The following is a 23361-nucleotide window of genomic DNA, read 5'->3' on the forward strand; positions in this document are numbered from 1 at the left end:
TGCTGCCTCCTTCTCCTTGATTTCCCCAGGGGGTTTATCCCCAACATCAATAACTCCCATGTGCACCCCCTCCCCACCAGCTGCTCCACTGCCTGAGACCAAGGTCTTGTGGTGAGGGGCTGCCTGCGTGTACCCCTGGCCCCAAAATAGTGCCAGGGGGGCTGGTGAAGCCAGGGACAGGCTGGTGGATGTGTAGGTGGGTGCTTTAGGGGGTGCAGGGAATTAGGGCTGGGGAGGGTGGGGGCTGGGGAGGGGGGAGCTGCTGGCAGGGGGTTCGCAGGCAGCCGTGGGCAGGGCTGCCCAGATTAGCATCCCCACCAGCCCCACCGGGGAGATTTACAGGGCTGGGGAGCTAAAGCTGCCGTGCACGCAGGAAAAAAGAGAGTCCAGTAAATAGACTTTCCGTAATCCTGTTTGGTGCAGTCCCAATCCTCCTGGCCCTGGCTCTGGTGGGCTGTGGCACTAGGGTGTCCCCCCCAGCAGCTGGGGGACCCCACGCAGGGCTCAAATGGGCCATCGCAGGCAGCCGTGCAGGCAGGAGGCTGCTGCAGGGCTCAGGGCTGCCCAGGGTGGGGGAGTCCCCACACTGTCCCCCACCAGAATGGTGACTTTGGTCCAGGCCCCTACCTGAGCACATGAGAAGCATCACCTTGTGCCATGGCCATGCTCACAGGTGGGATAGGCTGTCTTTGTAGGGGGAACCCACTCCAAACCCTCCAAGATGCTCTCCCCAATGGGGGTTACCCCCTCCCAGTGCTGTCACAAGCTGGGGCATCCCCAGGGCTAATTACCCAAATGGCCTGAGGCTGGTGTGAGACAGCCGCTATTCCCTAATACAATTTGCCCTCAACTGCAATTTAATTTTCCGCGAGGCCGGTGGCCGGCCCCTAACACACACACAGCCACCTTCCCACCCCTTTGGTGCTCACTCCCTCCTGCCTCGCCCCTCTTCCCTTTCCCTCCTCGGTGCAGGCAAGAACCTTTCTCCACCAGCATCTGCCCCCCGCACACGCTCCAGTCAAAAAATCACTGGGGGTTCGCTCAATGTCGGTTAATTTTCAATTACAATTAGCAACACCCAGTTTGGCAGCACCTGCAAGAGAAAAGGCTTTCTCCAGCTGCTGGTGAGTACCCGTCTCTCTCTGTGTTTGTCACCGCTCCAGACCACCCCTGGCAATAGGGGTGTATGGGATGGGGTCACGGGTAATTATTGGAATAATTAAGAATCGGGGAGCGGTGGGTGCTGCTGGTGGGTTGTGCACATGGGGGCCTGCAGTGCTGCTAAGAGGGGAGGTGACCCCATCCTGAAGGGTGGCTCTGGGCAGCTTCGCCCCCGAAGGATGTTCCCCTTTGGGTTGAGGGGGCTGGTCACATGAGGGGACTCTGTGAACTGGGCTGAGACCCCGCAAACTCACTGCACAGGTGTTTGGAAGCCTTGCTGTCTGCTGAGTTCTCTGGTACCTTCAAGCCCACTCAGGTTTTGCTGATGGGTGACATGGCTGTGGTCATGCCCCGCTCCCCAGGCATGGGCCAGGGGTGGGTTTTTCTTGCAAAACCCCAATTCTGCCTTGAAACACCCCTGTTGCACCTGGGAACGGTGCACTGACGTCCCCATGGGTGACAGGCTGCCTTCAGCATGGGACATCGTCCTGGGTGTCCCCAGTTACCACCTGCCCAGGGCTGGGACACACAAAGGGAGGCTCGGTCTGGGGTTTGGTGAAGGTTCTGGGATTTGCCTGCTTTATTATTATTACTATTATTATTATTAATCATAATTCATCGCCACTTGTCTGCGCGTTTTGCGTCATCACGTCATGCTGCTGGTGTCTTCACCTGGCCGCAGGGCCAGGAGGAGTTCAGGTGATGCAGAGGAGGGAGTGGGGCATCTGTGCAGGTCCCGAGCCCCCCAAAAACTGCCCTGGAAATGCAACCCTCTGAAAATTGTGACAGTCACCTTTCTGCAGGCGCAACACCACTCATCCTTAGCCGTGTTTTAGCTTTGGGAGGAGGAGGATGTCTGGGGTGGGAATTTCACACCCATCACGTATAAAGCCCTGTCTCCTTGGGTACCACGAGGACCTGGCAGCATCTTGGGTGGCACAAAGCGGGTTTTCTGGGCCAGCAGCTCATGCCCATCCCCACCACTGTCTCCTCCCAACGTTCGGGCATAACAGGGTGTGCTGGGGAAAGCAAACCCAAAAGAGACCAAAAAAACCCACTGACACGATGAACAGATGGACAGCAGGAAGACTGAGCGGGGGACAAAGCCACACTGCAAGGCACAGAAGGGATGAAGGCTCAGCTGGGAAGATGTGGTGAGCTGAGAGCAAGCAGAAAGGAAGATGCTGGTGGGTTTTTTTTAATGGACACTTGTGGTGGCAGTCCCCCAGCAGCACAGTGCTCCCCTGAGGTGAAGGCTCGGTGCTGTGTGACTCCCTTTGCCCGCTGGCCGCTGCCGTGAGTGATGCGGAGCGGGGCAGAAGGGGCTGGATCAATCTGGCAAAGCAGAAAAATGAATGAAAATTGAATTCCCCAAGAAGAAGGGGGTGGGGGGAGCTGTTAGGATGGCTGAGAGATAAATCAGAGCGTGCTGGAGCAGCGGGGGGTTGGAACTGAGATGACTCCCAGCAGAGGTGCAATAATTAGGTAAATAGGTTAGAAATGCAAAGTGGTGGGACAGGGAGGCTATTGGATGCTGTCTGTCTGCCTGTCCACGTGTCCGGCTAAACTTCTTCTGTAAAACTGCCTTAGGGACCTGCCTCTCTGTGTCCCTGGGCTGGGAGCTCTGGTGCTGTGGGCCGTTCGGGGACCCCTCAGGGGGACAGTGGCCCCTGTCCCAAGGGGCTGAGGAGCGCAGGTGGCTGGGGCTGGTGGGGGTCTGGTTGGGCTTAATGCACTTAAGAGTCAGTGCTTGATTTAGGGGAGAAGGGGAGGAGATGGGAGTGGTTGGGATTTACCTCCCTCGCGGTGGGGAGCTGATTTTGGGGCTCACTCCTGCAATGAGTGCACACAGGTCTCTGCCTGGTGGTGTGAGATGAGCTGGCTGGGGTTTTGCTGATAAAATGAAGCTTTTGGGGTTAAAAACCAGCAGGTCATTGAAAAGCTAACATTTTTTTCCTAAGGAACGATCAGGTTTAATACATTTCTTAGGTTTTATGACTTTTATTTTTACTTTTTTTTTTTTTTTTCCAATTTGCTGATGTGTCCCACCTGCACATTTCCTGAGGGGATAGTTCATTATTTTTTCAGGTAGGAAAAACCTCTTCCTAGTTTGTATTTCAGCTTGGAAATGAAAGCATGGAAAGGGCACATGTGAGCTGAGGGTGGCTGTGCTCTGGGCTGAGCATCCTTCCCTTCCCTCTCAGCACTGCCACATGTCCCACCTCAGAGGTTTCACCCCACTTGGGCAGGCTCCGCGCTCTAAGTGCCCTCTAGCCGGGCAGAGTGGGACTTCACAGCACATTGGTGCCATTTGGCATCATTGTCCCCTAGCCGGTGATGTGGTGAGCATGGGGAAGCATGAGGCTCAAGACACCTACTCCAGATGCATTTCGGTGAGCTTCCTCACTCAGCCCCTTGCCCCTCGGGTACCATTGGGTACTGCTGCCTCCCAACTCATCAGTTTTGCTCTGGTGCTTTAGGCTGGATTGTCACAGGGTTTGCCCTTGCCCTTGGAAGCCACAGTCATATCAAGCCCTTTGCCCTGTCCCTTTGGCATGATCATGGGTTAGTGCCAGGGTTGGGTTAATGGTTGGACTCAATGATCTTGAGGGTCTTTTCCAATCAAAATGATTCTATGATTCTATGATTCTACCATCCTTGTGCCATAGCAGCCAGTGGGCTGTCAGGTGGGTTTGCTGCAGCGCTGAGGAGTTGGGTTGGCGCTTTCCATGCACAGGTGTGTCCCTGTGGGAGGTGCTATTGGGACTGGCCCTGGGCCATGAGTGTGTTCCAGTGCCCTGCCAAATCAGAGCTGGCCATACCCAGTGCTGGTGTTGCCCATGGGAGTTACAAACCACTGGGAAATAGGATCTTAAAATCATAGAATCATTTTGCTTGGAAGAGATTGTCAAGATCATTGAGTCCAACCATTAGCCTGGCGCTAACCCATGTTCCCAAGAACATCATCTCCCTGTCTGTTCCACCCCTCCAGGGATGGTGACTCCACCACTGCCCTGGGCAGCCTGTTCCAATGCCCGACAGCCCTTTTGGGAAGAAATTGTTCCCAATATCCAATCTAAACCTCCCTGGCGCAACTTGATGCCATTTCCTCTTGTCCTATCACATGTTACTTGCGAGAAAAGACCAACACCCTCCATGCTCCAATCTCATTTAATGTAGTTGTAAAGAGCAAGGTCTCCCCTCTAACTCATTGTGGCATTAAGGAGGTGGTGATGTGCTGGTGCCCACTGCAGCCGGGGAAGGTGCCCGCCTGGCTGAGCGCCTGTCCTCAGCGGCAGGAAGGACAGGGCTGGGGCTGTGTGCTACCCCCCCTTTCCACCTATGGCACCCTCCCTGGCACCCAGCAGCGCCTCTGGTCGTGACAGCACTATGTCGCGACAGCGACAGCCGCCCGAGGCCGGGCCTGGCCCCGGTGCGCTCCGCGGGGCGCCCCCAGCCCCGCCCCTTCCCCTCAGGCCCCGCCCCCGCCCCGCAGGCCCCGCCTTGCCTCCCGTCAGGCCCCGCCCCTGCCGGCGCGGAGCGGGCAGCGATTGGCCCCGGGCGGCCCGGCCCGCCCCCGCCCCCCTGCGGGCGGTGACGTCAGGCGCGCTCCCCTCCGGGTGAATGAATGGGAGGCGGGCGGCGCTGGCGGGTACAGCTGCGGCGCCGCGCCCGGGCCGGCACCGGCACCGCCCGCGGGACCCGGCGCTGCCTCCCGCCGTGGGGCTCCGCCGGCCCGGGCCGCGTCTCTCCCTCCCCTCTTCTCTCCCCTCCGCCGCCCTCCGGGCCAATAAAATGATGCAAAGCTCCGCGCTCGCTGCCGAAGGGGCTGTCAAGGGGCTTCCCGAGATCCTCGGTGTGCCGGTGCAACGTAAGGACGCTTTTCTCTTCTCCCTCCTTCGCTCCTTGCCGCAAAGGCGGCCCCGGGCCGGCGGGGCAGGGCGGGCAGGGGCTGGAGGGGCAGCGCCCTGCGGGATGGGCAGGTGCCTCCCGCTCCCGCCCGGGCGTGTTTTTTTTACTCTTCTTTATTTTTTTCACCTGTGTGTAGCAGCGTTAATAATGTGTAAATTAAATTAGGAGGGTGAGGAAGGGAGAGCGGTGCCCCGGGCCGTGCGGGCAGCGGGAGCCGTGCTGGCCCGGTCCCGACGGGCAGGTTTCGTGACCGCGGCTCTGGTTGTGCGTGTGGAGGCGCGTGTGCAAGTGTACGTGTGTGTGGTTTCCCGGCCCGCAGCGCACGATCCCCCGCTTATATCGTTTATCGCGACAGGAAGAGCCTCACGGGCGAACGGCGGGGTGGGAAGGGACCCCACGGGCGTGCGTGCATGTTAGCGGGACGGCGAGCGCGGTTTGGCTTGGAACGATGCCGCCGTGTTTGCGTCTATCCCAAAATCACCTGCGTATGTGCACATATATGCTCTATAGCTACAGGTAGCATGTTCGTATGAAAGCACATATTCGCGCCTGCTGTGAGGGTGAATGTCAGCGTATCTGGGGGTACATGCGCCCACGCAGGTATGGATGTGTATGGACCCCACGGGTGTAGGTACCCAAGCGTGTCTCAGCGGGACGCGTACGCCGGCAGCCGGCTGTGAGCCATAAGGGCCGGCAGCCTCCCCATTTCTATAGGGTTTAGCCCTACACGGGGGAAGCCCCTCTGCACGCACACCGCTATGGATGAGCGGAGCCGGTGCGGGGGCGGCCGTGCCCCCCTGCGCCCCCGGCCCATCCCCGGAGCTGCTCGGGCGGGCGGCGGGGACGCTCGGCAAGTGGTGCGGGCTGGAGCTACGCGGGCATTATCATCATCATCATTATTAATTATACTTCTCAGTTTGCAAACGGTTACCGAGAACCGGGGCGTTCTTGCAGGCCGGGAGTGGGGGGAAGCCCGCCGGGAGGAGCCGGGCGATGTTCTGCCCCAACCCGAGGCACCCGGAAAGTTGAGGGGAGGGAGCCCCGGTGGAGGCGGGGAGACGAGACGGGCCCGAGCCCCGAGAGAGCCCAGCGGGGGATGGGCAGCTGTGCCGCGGGGCCCGGCCGCATTTCGTGAGACAAGCAGGGGTGGTGGCGGGTGCGCACCCCGACCGCTGCCCGTTCAGGGCCAGGCTTTATTCCCCGTTCGCCGCTGCTCCCCGGAGCCTCCCGCGCCGTTCCGTGCCTTTCACCGCCCCCCGGCCACCCCGGGCGGCTGGAATTCGTTTTCCGAGGGGAGTGAAGCCGGTGCCCCTGCCCGCAGTTCCCGGTGACCAGTCCCCATCCTGCTTTGGGGGGACTGTCCCCGTTATCCCCCGTTTCGGTCCTGTCGCAGGAACCCGGGGGAGGTGCAGACGGGTACGTTTAACCATATTTCACGGTAGCAGAGGGGAAGAATAATCCCTTTGGATTGGAGCGTGCAGGGGTGGGGAGGGTCTGTCCCACCGCCAAATTCCGACCATCCCCCTGCGACCGAATAACGCCACCGGTTCCCAGCGGCAGGGTCACTTTTATGGCCCCGAAGGCCCACTGGTTTGAGGAGAAATTCGGTGTCCGGGAGCAGCAATCGCCGCAGCAAAGCTCCCTGGTTTGGCTCTTCTGGATGCTACCAAACTCTCCCACCCGTGACACTGCCATTTCGGTACTAACTGACGCGTATCAGGAATTATCAGGAAATAAATAATAATACAACGAGCTATTATTATTATTGTTAATATTTATTTAAGCGCAAAAATTAGCGGCTGGAGCAAAATACATGCAGATGGGCTGCTATAAAAGTTTCCGTGGCTCTGCCGTTTCCCGGCCGCTCCGCTGCCGGTTCCCGGCCATCGTGTTTCGTGGTGTGACAGATTTGGGGCCTGATCCTGCACCGGTCACTCGTGTGAACGGCTTCCCGGGGCGAAAGGGGCTGCCCCTGCACAGGGAACACCTTCCCAAGGGGAATTCGGCCCCGCTGCCTTCACCAGGGTCACCCACCCCAGCAGCACCTCGATATTTCATCATGCCTGTGATGAAAATATTTGATATTTTCATTTCTAATCCCTATTAAATCGCAGATTTTTCTTTCTGTTTAACCGCCGCACAGCCTCCTTATTTTAGCTTATTTCTCTTATTTAGGGGCTGTGTCTTACTGCATCTACACCAGCAAGATTTTGGGGAGCCGAGCCTCGGGGAATCTCCCCCTGACAGCTCCAGCTTTGCAGACGGGATTTTTACAACTGTGATTCCGAATATTATTTATGAATATTATTTTGCAAATCTCACCAAAGTAAAAACTTCTGCCAAAGCCTGTGGGAATCGTGCCCGAGTGCCGCCAGCCCCTGGCCAAGGGGCTGCGGGGGGGTTGATTAATCGCCACTGGGAAAGTCGTTTGCGCGCTGCAGAGAAATGAATTGGAGGATTTTTTTTTTCATGTGAAGGAATGAGATTTCCTCTCCGCAGAAAGTCTTTTTAAACAGACCCCGACCTGGTGCTTTCTTTGGGGAGGGTGTTGGGTGCAGGCTCCGGTACCGGGGGACCGGACCGCCTTTGTGCTCTGGCTCTCCACCGCATTGCTGAGACACCCATTCTGCAGCACCGTCCCCTCCACGCGTGACGTTTCCTTCCCTCTAAAAGCAAATAAAGCCCCCCAAGAAGCGGGTGGTTTGCCACCTGGGTGCCTGGCGTGGTGTGGGGTCGGGCTGCGGGGTGCATATGGGGGTGTGCATCCTCCCCAAACCCTGCCGCGGCATCGCCTCCACCGTCGCATTTGAAGATTTTTGGGGTCCGAGGGATTTCTGAGGCCACACGCCGGTTTGTTTCGTTTCCATCGTTATTATTATTATTATTTTCTTTTCCGTCGGGGCAAGGGAGCGGGATGGAAAGATGGACCCGCGGCTAATAAATCACGGTCACGGCGAGGGGACAGACCTCAGCCCATCTTGTCAGGCCAGCACTCGGGTGTCCCGCCGCGGAGGGGTGTCCGGGAGGGGGGGATTGCAGAGCTGGCTACGGGTTTGAATAGGATACGGCCAAATCCTGTCCGGGCGGGAGGCAGGATGCGCACTGGCTGTGGGCTCCCCATCCCTGGCACATCACCCCGTGCGTGGGGGGGGTGACCCCCAGCCTTTCCCCCGCCTCGAGAAACGGTTTTTATTGAGGCTGCTGCATCCCTGGAGCGGTCCCATGTCCCCGAGGTGGAGAGGAGGGGGCTGTGGGGCTGCGTGCCCCCCCGCTCTGTCTGCGGGAGCATCCAGCCACACACAGAGCCAGCCCGGAGATGCTGGTGGGCAACGACAGCAAGGGAGCACATCAATGTCATTAACATTATACCCGTTATATCAAATAATTTAGTTAAAACAAGTGAAACAAATACGAGGCTTTCCTCAGGCAGCGCAGACCCGACCCTGGCGCAGCCGCCGCCGTGTCAAAGCACAAAGCAAAATGCAGGGGTTGTAGTTAAGATATTATTCTCTCTGCGTGCATCAGGCAAACCAGTGTGTTGACCTGGACAACTTCTGGTACCCCCACAGGTCCCACTTTTTAAATTTTTATTTTATTATTATTGTTATTATTATTATGCACAGGGAAGAGGAGACAAGTTGATAGGACTTCTGCACATCTGCATGTGCACACGCAGACCTGTGTGCATTTGCTTGTTGCTGTAAATTTACAGACAGATCAAAAGAAAAAAGAAATAGGTCTCTTTTTAAAAAATAAATCGCTTGAAATTTGGAGGATGACATTGTAGCATCTGCTGCAGTTGTTTGTTTATTTGTTGAAATTAAGCTGTGTTGCTGCCTTTAAGGAGAAAGCTGTGTTTGTTAGCTTGTGAGTACACATATATACATGTATGTATATATATATATATGTATACACGTTTATATAAATAATCACTTATATAAAAACCTGTTTCTTAAACGAGCATACATGTTTCTGAAATAAATGGCGATGATTTACTTGGCAATACCAGCAAACGCACCTCCTCTTCGGGCTGGAGCTGTCGTTTGTGCCAAAGGTTTTCACGTTGCTCTGAAACGGGTTTAACAAATGAAATGTGGAAAAGGTGGTTGGTGCCGACCAGAGGAGCAAATCATCCAGGTGTTTCCAGGGCAGGAAGGAGGAGGGGGACCTATGGAAGCTGTAGATACTTTAATATATATATATATATATTTTTATATATATATATATAATATATATATATTTTTTAATTGTATTTTTGTATTTTTTTTTCTGGTGTTGTTAATGCAACAGAGGCTTAAATGCCAGCAATAAATACAGGCTGAAGGACACTGGGATTGTAACTATCCAACCTCATGACTGATAAAATAAACCACCTTCAGTTGGGATATGTATCAGTACCTCAAAGTATTTAAAAATAATGTTGTTTAAGGCTGTACAATTTCCTACTGTGCTCTCTTCCTCCTCCCATCTCTTCTCTTTTTCCGCCTTTCCTCTTTCCCATTCTTTCCTCCTCTTATCTCTCCTTTTTTCCTTTTTTCTGTTTTTTTTCCTTTTTTTCAGTTTTTTTCCTTTTTTCCGTTTTTTTCCTTTTTTCCTTTTTTTTTTAATTTCCTCCTTTTTTCCTTTTCCACATTTTCCTTTCCTCCTTTTTTCCTTTTTCCCTTTTTTCTTTTTTCATTTATTTTTTCATTTTTTAACCTTTTTTCTTTTCCCCTCCTTTTTCATTCCCCCCCTTTCCCCCACATTATCTTTTTTCTTCTTTATACTTTTTTCTTTCTTCCATTTCCCCTTCTTCCCTTTCCCTTCTTCCCTTCCCCCCTTTTTCTTCCCCCCTTTTTCTTCCCCCCTTTTTCTTCCCCCCCTTTTTCTTCCCCCCCTTTTTCTTCCCCCCCCTTTTTCTTCCCCCCTTTTTCTTCCCCCCCTTTTTCTTCCCCCCCTTTTTCTTCCCCCCCTTTTTCTTCCCCCCCTTTTTCTTTCCCCCCTTTTTCTTTCCCCCCTTTTTCTTCCCCCCTTTTTCTTCCTCCCTTTTTCTTCCCCCCCTTTTTCATTTTCCCCCCTTTTTAATTTTCCCTTTTTTCTTCCCCCCCTTTTTCTTTTTCCCCCTTTTTTCTCCTTTCCCCCCCCTTTTCCCATTTTTATTCTCTTCCCACTTTTTCCTTTATTTCCTTCTTTTTTTATTTTTTCGCCTTCCCCTTTTTATTCCCCCCCCCCCCCTTTTTTTTTCCTTCTTTCCCTTTTTTCCTTCCTGTTTCCCTCCTTTGTTTTTCCCCGCTCCCGGCAGGCTGCAGGAGCTCCCTCTCCCCCTGCATTGCCGAGCCCCGCCATGCTCGGACAGGGTGGCTCCGGCCCCAGGTGCGGGGGGGATGCGGGGACTGGTTCCGGGCAGGGTGGCTCCGGCTCCAAGTGCAGGGGGGATGCGGGGACTTGTTCCTCTGGCTGGTGCCACCGCCGGTAGGTGAAGGAGCCACCTCTGCTGGGGACAGCGCGTCCCCTCTCAGCCTCCCCAGCACTTGGAGCGGCAAAAAGGAAATAATCTGAGGCACCCCCCCTCGATATTTACTGTCAGCGCTCTCTGGCATCCTTTATGCATAAACATCACTCCTGCTCTTACGCTCCAGCTATGGGCATGTGTTGTTTTTTTTTTTTTTCTTCCCCCCAAAATCAATCTTCTTTCATGCGTGCGTGTCAGCATTATGTGCCTGGCTTTTACCTGGCAATCTTCTCCTGCAGACTTTTACAGCACCTCCCGTTTATTCTGAACTGTGGGCAGATAGAGAGAGAGATAAATATCCAGCTCTCCAGATCTATAGAAGCTGTCTGTCTATAGGCAGACATTGCACAGGAGGCTGGGTGGCTGGCTGTACATCTTCCCTTAGGAAAATGCTCCTACTCCCTGCACCCTCCCGTAGCATGGGTGCTGCGGGAGGGACTGCATGGGGCTGGACTCTCCACCGCAGCTGCGCTCCAGCCTGGCCTTACTTATGCACACATTTTCCAGCTATTTCCAGTGGGATGGGTCTGTAACACCCCAGTTGGATGGGAAAAAATGGGTGGAAATGTGCTGTTCCCATCATCATGTGAAAAACAGGGTCCTGGGGACCAAATGGGTTTTGGACCATGGAGGGATGCAAAGTGGCTCGTGGTCCTCAGGATGCAGTGGCAGTGGAGGAGAAGAGACATTTGCCCATCTTGAAAAATCCTCTGCAGGTGGCGTGGAGGTGGTTGGTGTCCTGAACCCCTGGGTCACAGCTGGGACCCTGTGGGTCCCCCTGGCAGCCTGGCCCTTGGGGGACAGGGTGGCCGCAGGGAGCAACGAGCCGTATTCCTGCTTGGGGACTGCAGGATGCCATCCTGGAGGGAGGAGGGAGCGCAGCCTGAAAAATGGGTTGCAGAAGGGAAGAGCATCACCTGTGTGTGCCCATGCATGGCAGAGCCATGGGCTTTGCTACCCAGAGGATTTTGGCGAAGGTTGGCAAAGGAAGATGTGCCGGGAGGGGGCTGCGGTGGCTGACGCTGCTTTTTCTCTCCATCTCTCTCCCTGCCCTGCCCAGAGATCCCCCAGTGCGCCGGCTGCAACCAGCACATCCTGGACAAGTTCATCCTCAAGGTCCTGGACCGGCACTGGCACAGCTCCTGCCTCAAGTGCGCCGACTGCCAGATGCAGCTGGCCGACCGCTGCTTCTCCCGGGCCGGCAGCGTCTACTGCAAGGAGGACTTCTTCAAGTGAGTACTTCTTGGGGGCACAGCCCCCCGAATGCAGCGTCTCTCCGTGTGTGAGGCAAACACACAGCCTGTTTTTAGACGTTATTTCTCCAAAATCTTTATTTTCCTTTATTGTCACAACAAAAAATATGTTGCTACTCTACTGTTGCCGCAAGTTGGATGCTGCTTCTTGGGATTTAACCTTCTTAAAGATCCAAATCCCCGCCATGCTCCTGTCCCTCTTCCGTGCTGGTTTCAGCCCCCCATGGGATGTCGAGCTGCTGTGGTTCGGCGGCGGCCCCGGCTCTGTTCAGAGCTAGAGGGCAGGAGAAAACCGCGCAAGGCAGCGGCATTGCTGCCTGCTCCTGCCCGAGCCCCTCGCTCGCCTCACCGGGGTTTGCTGATGCCATTTTTCTCCCTTCTGCTTTTTATCCTTTTACATTTTTAGTGGTTCGGTTTGGTTTGGTTCGGTTTGGTTTGGTTTTTTTCCTTCCAGTAGTGTGAAAACTTCATTTGATTTGTTGGCAGCTGCCTCTGAGCTGTGCGATGCTGCAGCCTCAGCCTTTCCCTGCTCCCCCAGGACAGGACAACCTGTTTCCCATTAAAAATGGACTTTTCATCAGGGATGCTCTGGCTGCTGGCGATACTCGGGAGCTTTCCCAAGGGATGGCAAGAGGGTGTTGCACCGGGGCTGGGCACAGCTCTGCGGGGAGGAGGATCCTGGCCATCATCTCCTGCGCATCCCTGGTGCTCCAGCTCTTCCTATCACCGGCTAAACCAACCCATGGTGCTTACACCCCATGCTAATCCCTGGCCAGGACTTTCCCTGCCTGCCCATCCCCAGGCTCTCAGGCCTCCTATGTGTCACCCCCACAAGCCACCAGGGCCAAAGATATATCTTGAATTTCTCCTTCCCAGCTGGCGAGCGTGTGACGGTTAAAGCAGCCGCTCCAGCCTGGGTAATAACACTTTTGCTTCTGATATTTTCCAGCCTATTAATCTCCAAGTCATTTAAATAGTCGCCCAAAAGGTGTGGGTAATCAATGTTAATTAGAGCCGAGAGATCAGTGACTTTCTTAGATGAGGTCCTGCCTGGATTATTTGGTGCCAATCAATAGCATCTCGGCACTTGCCTCACCTTTATTTCAACTGCTCATTGATTTTGGGGTAGGTAACCTGTGGAGGACACGAGGATTTCAGGCCAACCTCAGCAGCAGGTTTGCAACACAGGAGCTACTTACAAAAACACCAGATTTTTCTGGTTTTTACCTTTTTTTTTCCTCCTCCAAATTGCAGTGCTTGGTCCCCCGCTGTGGGCAGCTCTGCCCTTGGTCTGGCCATCCCCAGGTTGTGTGGAAACACCCTAGGATGCTGGAGCATGGCTTAAAATGGCTTTAATAGGGTTATGTGGGGGTGATGGATGGGCAGAGGGAGGGTGGGAGCTGCACAGTGTGCACTGGCTCAGTCTTGGGCACAGAAAAGCATCGTCTGTCTGTCTGTCCTATCCCTTCCTTCATCCCTTCATCCCTCACTCCATCTCTTCATCCCTCCCGCCCTCTCTCCACCACCTCCCACCCTCCCTCTCAGCTGACTCTGGGAGAGTCCAGCAGATGTCCAGGGACTCTCCCTTTAGGATACAAGCCCAGAAAATGAGACAAAATAGGTTTTTCCCTCCTCACCTTTCTGCTTCTAACACCCCTTTGGGCAGCTGTTGAAATAGCACCAGTGCCACTCATGTTTGGTGCCCACCACCCATCTCTGGGTGACACTTGCATGACTCGGGGACAGTCTCAGGGGCCCAGCTTTGGTGGCTGTGCCCCAGCTTCATGGGCAGTGTGAGGACACGGGCAGCTGTGGGTCTCACAGGGTGATTTTTGCATGGTTGGGGGATGTTCAGCCCTTGGAGGGGCAGTGAGAGGTGCCTGGGGTGGCTGTACCCTCTGGGGAACCCCAAATGTCACCGCCTGCCCCTGCAGCCTTGGGACTGGGCGCTGAAGGGCTTGTGTTTTCCCCAGAGGGGTCTGTTTAAGGTGAAGGGGACAGATTTGTTTTGCTCGCTGCTGCTGCAACGCCAGGATGGCTCCATGGGGTCCTTGCACACTCTTTGCACAATTCTTGCACCATTCTTACATGGCCCTTGCATGTTTCTTCCACACTTCTTGCATGTTCTTTGCACAACTGCTTGCACGTTCCTTCCGTGGTTTTCGTTCTATTCTTGCATGCTGCTTCCACACTTCTTGCACCATTCTTGCACGTTCCTTGCATACTGCTTCCGCGCTTCTTGTATGCACATTCCAAACTTCTTGCCCCGTTCTTACATGGTCCTTGAATGCTTTTTCCACCTTCATTGCATGCTTCTTGTCCCATTCTTGCATGCTTCTTGCATGTTGCTTCCACACTTCTAGCATCTGCTTGCACACTTTTTGCATTCATCTTCCACACTCCTTGCACCATTCTTCCATGGTACTTACATGCTGCTTCCACACTTCTCACATGCTGGTTGCACACCTCTTGCTCGCTCCTCGCAGCCGTGCTGGTGGGCTTGCTTAGGCTCACGCCTACCCCAAGCCAGCACACCCGATGCACCCGTTGGGCTGTCATTACACTGTAAGAGCCCCATCATTCTGCATTAATCTGGGATTCATCATGCTAGTGGGGCGGCGTAATTAATTTATTTGGTATTAACGTGGATGAAATATGTACTGTCCTTGTGGGGGAAAATCAGGCAGCCTATAAGCATTAGTTAAAAGAACCATTAAAATCAAACCTTCCTCAGCTCCATTAGGCCGGTCTTTCACACTGAAGAAGATAAACCCCTGCCGTGTGAAGTGTCATGCATAATTAGGTTGATTGCTGGTTTAAACTCTGCCCTGTCTTCCTGGTTCCCACCCCATCTCTGGTGAAGCCCACCTCGCCAGGGGGCTCAGGGTCGCCCTCTTCTCCTTACAGACGTTTTGGGACCAAATGCACGGCGTGCCAGCAGGGCATCCCCCCCACCCAGGTGGTCCGCAAAGCCCAGGACTTTGTGTACCACCTCCACTGCTTCGCCTGCATCATCTGCAGCCGGCAGCTGGCCACCGGCGACGAGTTCTACCTGATGGAGGACGGGCGGCTGGTCTGCAAGGAGGACTATGAGACTGCCAAGCAGAACGGTAGGCACCCCGAAAGGACTATGAGGTGGGACATCACACCGAGGAGTGGCTGTGGGTCATGTCACTGCATTGTAGCTGTGGGAAGGGGTTGCTGTGGGGTCTGAGGCAGCTGTTATTTGGGAGCTTTTCCCCAGTGGTGTGGGCTGGTGGTTTGGGGTTGCTCACGCTGCTGCAGTTGGGGCTGGTACCAGTTTCTTTGCCTGCAGATGACTCCGAGGCGGGCGCTAAGCGGCCCCGGACCACCATCACGGCCAAGCAGCTGGAGACACTGAAGAACGCCTACAAAAACTCCCCCAAGCCTGCCCGACACGTGCGGGAGCAGCTCTCCTCTGAGACGGGGCTCGACATGAGGGTGGTGCAGGTGAGGCCGTGGGGATGCCCTTTCCCACGCAGGGGTCCCACTGGGGTGCCGGGGTGGCATGGATGCCTGGGAGATGGGTTGCAGGGGTGCTGGGTTGCATGGATGCATGGGAGCCAGGTTGCAAGGGTGCCAGTGTGCTGTGATGCCATCGATGTCCCCATTTCCCGTCCCAGGTGTGGTTCCAGAACCGCCGTGCCAAGGAGAAGCGGCTGAAGAAGGACGCAGGGCGGCACCGCTGGGGACAGTTTTACAAGAGTGTCAAGCGGAGCCGGGGGGGTGGCAAGCTGGAGAAGGAGAGCTCGGCCGAGGACTGCGGAGTCAGCGACAGCGAGCTCAGCTTCCGCGGTGAGCGGGGTGCTGCCGTGGGGTGGGGGGGCTCTGGGGGTCCCCCTGTGCTGACCCCCCCTCTCTGCTCTCCCCAGCAGAAGACCAGATCCTCTCCGAGCTCGGCCACACCAACAGGGTTTATGGCACCGTGGGGGACGTGGCGGGCGGACAGTTGCTGAACGGCAGCTTCTCCATGGAGGGGACGGGACAGTCGTACCAGGACTTGCGGGACGGGAGTCCCTATGGCCTCCCCCAGTCGCCATCCTCTATCTCCTCCCTGCCGGCCCACCCCCCCTTACTCAACGGGCTGGACTACGCCATGGACGGCAACCTGGGGCTGGTGGCCCACGGGGCGCAGGGGGTGAGTCAGACGCTGCGGGCCATGGCCGGGGGGGGCCCCACCTCCGACATCTCCACGGGGAGCAGCGTCGGGTACCCAGACTTTCCCACCAGCCCGGCCTCTTGGCTGGACGACATGGATCACCCCCCTTTCTAAGCGCCGCTCACCCCCCACCCCGGTCCCCTCTCGCTGCCCCCCCCAGCCCACAAGCCATCTCGCTGGCGATTGACATTTCCAGGATTTCCCATGGGAACCAGCCCCGGAGGGCTGGAGGGGGGGAATGGCATCGGCGGTGGTGGGGGCGGCTGTGCCCGGGCTGGGGGGCACAGATGCTTTTGGGTGTAAGCACAAGACAGGTGTTGGCACATGGGCCACATGGCGAAGATGCCGGCACAGGGCTGGGGCTTGGCGGGGTGCGCGATGGAGCAATGGTGCGAGCCGGCAGGAGGGAGGACAATCAGGGGTGGCAGAGATCATCCCGGTGCCCGCAACAGCCCCGCGCCCCTCCCGCTGCTATTTTCAAGAATTATTTTTCGGTATGGACTTGATACGCGATGTGACGTTGCCCGGACCCTTGGTGGAAAGAAAATTCTATATTGTAGAACGGTTTATTTTAGTGAGGCCTGGACCATCGCCCCACTGCCCGGGGGTGATGCTGTTCTGCGTGCGGGCGGCTCTGGGGCTGTGATTGATCCCCAGGAGTGCTTACAGTGCATCACTGCGGGTTTGACCTTGGTTACGTGGTGGGGAGGAATTAAAAGAGAAGAAAAAATAGAAGCCCGCAGCCTGAGCTGCCCAAGGGCCAAGCAGGGCTGACACAGGGAGAGGAACTGGGGAAGGGTCAGGGGAAGGTGGGGAATGTTTGCTCTGAGGATATTGCAAAAAATTCCCCCCAAGAAGAGGGGGAAAAGGGCATTTCATCAGCTGCAGAAGCACCCACATGGTGGGAACTGGAGGGGACAGGGTGGATGAGACCCCAGGCAGCTGCTTGCTCACCCCCCCACCCTCACCACGTGTTTGACCCGATGATAAAATCCAGCTCTGCGTTCTCTGTCTGGGGTGCCCAACTCCACCCCAGCCCTGTGGGCACTCCCTGGCCGTGGGGTCCCCACCATCACCCCCCAGCTCTGGGGTGGTGCTGATGGTCCCAGGCTGCCCTTTGTGGGGGCTGGTGGCAGATCCAGTTACCTGGCTGCAACCAGAGGCTGCAGGTGGGGGGGTGCTCCAAAATCAAAGGAGAGAAAAAAACCCCAAAACGTTGCCACACAAGAAAGCACATCACTGGTATGTCCCTGTCCCTCCTGTCCCCCCTGCGTGGGTGTGTTGGTGCTGCAGGAGCTGCACCCATGTGCCTCCCCCCCTCCCCAGCGTTGGGTGCTGCTGTGTGCCAAGCCCCCAGCCTCACCGGGCACGGCTGGCGGGGAGGGGGCCGGGGGAGCCGTGCCCACTGCTCTCCATTGACAAGGCCAAATGTGTCCCCCCTTGCTCCCTTTGCTGTGTAAATTTTGTACAGTTCCAGAAAGTGAGTCTTGTTTCCGGGGGGGGGGAGGGAAAAAATAAGAAAAGGAAAAATAAAACCCAACAAAAAATAATAATTAAAAAAAAAATCAAAGATTAAAACCTTATTTATTGCCAAGTCTTTGGGGAGAAAGGACCTCCCCCAGTCCTCCCAAACTCGGGCCTGGGGTGTTGCTTTTGTACCCTGCCCTCCTGCGCGTTGGCATGAGATGTGTACGGTCACCCCCTCGCCTGGAGGGAAAGCGACGTCAAATAAAACTCGGGATGCTCTTTAGCAGCTGCTGGTTTTGGGATTTATTGGTTTTCTCCTTCCACCGTCGGCATCCCCTGCTCCGGCACTGTTGCATCTTTGGGCTCGGGATCCAGGACGAGTGACACGGGTCACAGTGCCCTGGCTTTTTGCGGGGCCGAAGAGGTGGGTGGGTTTGGGGGGAGCATCTCCATCCCTGCCACACGGCACCCCAAGGTGCTCACAACTTTTCTGCCAGCACGCAGGGATGGCGGGGGAACCGTGGGGACCCCCCCGCCGTCCAAAATCCGTACTGTGGGCACAGGTGAGAAGCAAAAAACATGCCTGGGGGTGTCCAGACCCCTCCATGGGCACCGGTGTGTTGGCTTTTCTCTATTTTAATTATTTTAACATTTAATGCTTCTCAATTAAAGTGATTTCCTGGAGTAGATGCCAAGCTTAGGCCGAATGCACATTAACCACTTTCTGTATCGGTAGTTAAAGGCACCGAGGGATTTAAACAGCAATCCGCAAGGCTGCTGGGGAAAGGTTTGGCTGAATAAAGCAGATTATAAACAATAATGTATGTCTTTCTCATTTTTTTCCCCCCCCTCTCCCCACTTTTTTTTTTTTGGAAACGCTCCAACCTCGCAAACAGCCCTAAAGTGCTATAAACATCTCCAGGGCTGAGCGCTCAGCCCCCAAATGTGCTCGCTGAAAGCACAGGCATCGCTGCTACTGCTTTTCCTCCTGCTTTAAGAGAGAGTTGTTGTTTTATTACCCAACGTGTCCATCAAGGCAGGCAGTGCCTGTGCGTTATGGCGCTGCACAAGGGTGGCCTCGCCTGTCCCCAACCTCCGTGTCACCGCGTCCCAGGGGGCTGTTGTATCGCTTCCGTCGAGCCGCCACTGCCCCGCGGGGACCGTAAATGTTGAAACCCGGCGTGTGCTGCGCGGCGTGAATGTTTAGCAGCAGTTGGCTTCATGCATCGCTGCATCCGAGCGCCTTTCACCAGCCCCTTGTCACACCCCGGCAGCAGAATCATCCCCCAGCAAAGAGGCTGCAAACAAACGCACATGATGTATTTTATTTCTTGCCACCCGTGCTCCAGCCTCCTTGTTTGGGAGGCTCAGCGGGAAAAGGCTTCAGGGTCAGTTTTCCTACTGACTTCCAAAAAAGCCCTGCATGTTGTGGGTATTTTTAATTATTTTTTTATTATTTTTTTCCCAAAACATGGAGCCCACCACAGCAGCTGCCCAGCCCGACAACCCCCTCCAATATTAACGCAAAATAAATTGACATGGTCAGTATAAGGGCAGGCACACCCCATTAACTTGCCCAAGCCCTTTCATCCCCCCGACCCAGCCTGCCCCTTGCCGTGTGTGTTTGCCGTGCCATCGGGCGCTTTGGCCGCTGGCAGCGTCCGAACAGGTGACAGGCCCTGCAACTGCTGATGGAGGTGAGGGTTTTAATGCCGTTTAATTCAGCAAAGTGTTTTTGTGACGTGGTAAAAGTCCTCTCAAATTCGAGAGGTTGGTTAGCCATTGTCTTACGTATATTAGGTGAGAACTAGAGGGATGGACAGGTCGAGAGCTTGAGCAGAGCTTTCCAGGGGCTCCACCAGTGCTCAGCTGCCTCCCATCCTTATTGCTGACAAGGAATCAAACCACTCCCTGCAAGAAAACCACACAGAGGCTCCATCCCAATGCTGTGCTTTTATTTTTAATATTTTGCTTGGACCCAGGGAAGAATAAAAAAAATAAACCAAAACTCAACCTGAAGGCGAGGGGTGAGCATCTCAGCTGGCCCAGCAGCCCTCTCCTCCCCATGGAGCAGTCAGCACAGGCTGCTCTGGAGAGACATCCAATGCAGTACTTGCATTTAATACATTAAAAATAATACTTGGGGCCTCCTCCAGGCTCTCTCTCCTCCCTCCCTCCCCCCCTAAAATACTGATAAATGTCAGAGCATGCAACACCCTGATCCCATCCTGCCCTGGATACGTGCTTGGCCAGCCAGCCCTCGTGCTGGAGACCCTGTGCTCTAAAATCTCGCCTTCCAGCCCCACGGCGTTTCGGAGGGCAGCGGGGAAAAGAAGGGTGGGTTATTGCGGACTGTCCCTGTCCTCCGTGTGGCCGCGGGGTTAGGTCCCGCCAGCGGTGTGCTGCTGCAGAGCTGAAGTGATGGCTTTACAGTCTGTCACCTCCTCCGGCAGGCAGCCCTCCTGGTCCCGGAGCGTGGGGTTGGCTCCCGACTTCAGCAGCAGCTCCACAATATCCAAAAACTCGCAGGCGGCAGCTGAGGGGAGAAAGGGAAGGGTTAGTCTGGGGATCCTGACCCGAGGTGGCGGTGACGGGCGTTTCTGGAGCTGCTGCTGTGGCTGGTGACATCCCATGCGTGTGCCAGCAGCAGGAAGCGCTGTCTCAGCACCTGGCCAGGCAGAGAAGATAATTTTTTGGGGCAGTGCTCGGTACTCAATAAATTATTTGCCTTTGGATTTAACAGTGCAAAGGAAAAAGACAGAGTGAAAGCAATGAAAAGACAGAAGTCTGGGGGGGGTGGTTACTGGTGCAACCAGAGCCCCAGGGGTTTGCAGCGCATCACCTGGGATGATGCACAGGGTGCAGTTTGGCTGATGCTCTTTCATGTCCAGGACTGGAGACAGAGCTGAGAAGCCTGGGAAAGCCTTCCCTGTCTGCTTTTGTACCCAGAATTTAGAATGTATTTATAATTTATAACACATTTATAACGGCCTGCCCCTCACCTGCCTCCTGAACCTCCCCGGGCAGCACATCCCAGCCAGCGCTGCCTCACTCCCCACTTCCATCCATCATCGCTCCTTGTGGAAAATTCCGATGTTTTTTAGCTCCTATCTGGACTTTCCCTGAACACCAGCTCCAGGGCACAGCCCTGTGCCCACAGAGAGCCATCACCATTATTTCTAACCCATATCTCCATGAGCAACTCTATTTTTCAACCCTGATTTACTCTGTCAAGAGACAACGAAGTTTGAGCTGAGCTCTGCCCTGGCCCAAGGCTCTAACAGCCCCGGCAGCTTTTGGTTCCAACCTTGCCTAAGGATGTTAAAAAGGAAGAATCAGAAAAACCATGAAAGCTTAACATTGAAGAGCCAGGCTTGGCTGATACCAGCAGCAATCCTAGTCCCTGGATCTTCCCTTAAGCCCATGCAATGCAGATCCTGGTGAAGCCAAAAACTGCCTCAGGCCCAAACTGCCTTAAGAGATGGCAAAGCCGGCAGCTTCCTCTCGCATTGGTGGTGATTGGTTTTAATGATATTTTAGGTGCTTTTACAACATCACTGACTAACTCTTCTTTGCTGTTAAATGTAGTAATTACAGTGTCTTTTGCATTACTCTGCAGTTTTCTACTGACCCAAAGGGACAAGCAGAAATGTTTAATTAAAAAAATTTGACGTGTGATTGGAGCTTATCCTGAAAAAGATTTAAAAAAGGAGGAAAAAAAGGGGAGAGGGTTGATGAGGAAGCAGGTGGGGGTGAGGCTGAGCTGAAGGGCTGGGGCATGTCCTGGGGGGACAGTGCAGCACCCTTTTAGAATGCTGAATTCCAGGGGTACCAAGGATGCTGTGGCGCAGCTCCTGGGGATGGGGAGATGGTACCTGCACAGGGAAAGGCGGTTGTGTCATCCAGTGCCACCGGCAGGAACAGCCCATGTCCCCGAGCGGGCCGGGGACGTCCCCCGGGATGAGCAGAGCTGCTGGATTTATCGCACCCTGGGACCCTCGATTTGTCAATGGCCGGAACGGCAGCCCTGACACTGGCACGAGTGAAGATGAATTTCCATTCAGCGCAGTTCGCCTTCCGACTCCATTAATCCTCAGGGTTCAGATGATGAATTCCTTTCTTTTTTTTTATTATTTATTTTCCCTCCAGCATCCCCTCCCACTGCCCTGCCACAGCACAGAAAGAGCCGAACAGATGGTGCTTTGCAGGGAAGCCGGAGTGCCCATGAGGATACAGAACCTGCCCACCCCGCGGCCACGTGGCCACCAGCGCTCCGAGAAGCCTTGATTTCCTCTGGGAGAGGCGGCGGCAATGATTTTAGTATTCCCAGCGGGTGGGTGGATGGATGGATGGATGGAGATGAAGACGAACGGGCCGTTTAGCAGGGAGACTGTGCTTGTACCAATCGACACAGCACCGACCGCGGCCTCCGGGTCTGGTGGTGGTTCCAGCGATGAGCCGGTGCCTTCGGACTGTGCTGCCGGCTGGGCCCCGCTTAACCTCCGATTAAACCCCAGGTCGGGGCCGATCGGAAGGAGGAAGGATTTACAACCCGCCGCAGGATGCGGTTTGACACGGGCTGTAATCAGGAGAGCTGTCACTGCAAGGACAGCTGTCAGGCCACGCCGGCTCATAAAAAGGGATGGAGACACCCTAAAAGCAGTGGCTTGTCTGGCTGGCCTTGCTCCTGGGATTTAACCCTTCCCTGAACGGCCTCTAAGAAAATGAAAAACCTTGTAGTGGCACTGCCAGAGACAGTTTTCATTCTGCTCTTGTGCCTCTCTGTTGCAATTAGCAGTTTGATTACGAAGCGCTTACCGAGAAGGCACCAGAACATTTTCAGTGAGTTCCAGTTTCAAGCCAACAGCCACTTGACTCAAAACCATTCACTCATTTAACAGGCAGTTTTCAAGATTGGGGTGATTTATGACCAGATCAGCTAAATGAGGGAGTCTGGACATCCTGGGCAATTAGATGGTCAGCCAGGGACAGTGGGCACCCGTGGACACACTGGACCCGTGTGCCAGCAACCCGGGGGGCTTCCCCAAAGGTGACATTTGGGGACAGGAGCTGGGATAATACTCAAGAAGAAGAAAAAATTCTAACACTTAAAATATTCAGGAAAAAAAAAATCCCTGGTAAACTCTCACTATTGAAACATCTGAGCTGAGTGGATCAGAGAAACCATTTCTGAAATGTTGTTAATTAGAACAGTTATATTTGTTTGCTTGTGTTAATGAACCAGCATCAACCTCCTGCACAGAATTTATGGTCAGGTGGTGCATCCCGCTCTGCTTTCATATATTTAACTTGCTTGAAGCAGGATAACTTACACACACTATTCTTTTGCACAACCTGCTATAATCCACCGTGCACCCCTTGGTAGATGGCTATCAGTGTCAGAGCAGGGGAGAGCCCAAAATGTGGAATGGGCTGGGAAAGAGGCAACGTGGCACTAAGTGCTCTTCATTCTGCAGAGGCTGCTGCACTAAGCAACGGATTTGCTGCTTCAGAGTGATAAGAATGTGAAAAATAAAGTATCCTACAGGAAAGATGACATGAGGAGAAATGATACATTATTATAATTACAGTCTCGGTTCAGCGGCCCTGGAATCTGGTAGTTTAGATCCAGATCCAACTGCGGTGCCTTGGAGTGATGGTCTGCAAAGCAATTTTGCCATCCTGCTAATGTCCTTGCGGAGCGCTCAGAGAGAAAAGACACAAACGCTTCAGAATGACAAGGATTCCCTTAATTACACAGTGACAGGCATCAAGAGAGAGTAAAAAATAATAACTGAGTATGTCTTAATTTTGGAAAAAATTATGATACAGATTAAATCGATACTTTTTTTCTATTCTCCACACATCAGCACCGCATGTGTCACTTTACTCTCCAC

The 23361-nt window shown here is 54.6% G+C and overlaps 2 protein-coding genes across 3 annotated transcripts in view; one reads left to right on the forward strand and one right to left on the reverse strand.

Moving 5' to 3' along the window:
• Positions 1–4941: 4941 nt before the first annotated feature.
• On the forward strand, positions 4942–16111 carry LHX4 (LIM homeobox 4; the record flags this gene model as incomplete). The annotated part of the gene is made up of 6 exons (XM_082053042.1): positions 4942–5032; positions 11625–11796; positions 14725–14927; positions 15134–15288; positions 15462–15633; positions 15714–16111. The coding sequence occupies exons 1-6, from the start codon at positions 4957–4959 to the stop codon at positions 16109–16111; spliced, it is 1176 nt and encodes a 391-aa protein (XP_081909168.1). The 5' UTR covers positions 4942–4956.
• A 3291-nt stretch (positions 16112–19402) lies between these two features.
• Positions 19403–23361, reverse strand: part of ACBD6 (acyl-CoA binding domain containing 6) — an 83658-nt gene continuing 79699 nt past the window's right edge. The window contains exons 8-9 of one of the 2 annotated variants that reach the window (XR_014184237.1): positions 19546–20000; positions 19403–19499 (exon numbers count right to left, since the gene is read on the reverse strand). Coding sequence is in view for 1 of the 2 variants with exons in the window: in XM_082054527.1 (XP_081910653.1) it covers positions 19846–20000 (155 nt within the window). In the remaining variant the exon portion in view is untranslated. Of the gene's footprint in view, positions 20001–23361 lie in introns of both variants that reach the window. The other variant, XM_082054527.1, reaches the window with a different exon arrangement.

This window comes from Streptopelia decaocto (assembly GCF_964273445.1).
Source record: "Streptopelia decaocto genome assembly, chromosome: 5".
NCBI lineage: Eukaryota > Metazoa > Chordata > Aves > Columbiformes > Columbidae > Streptopelia > Streptopelia decaocto.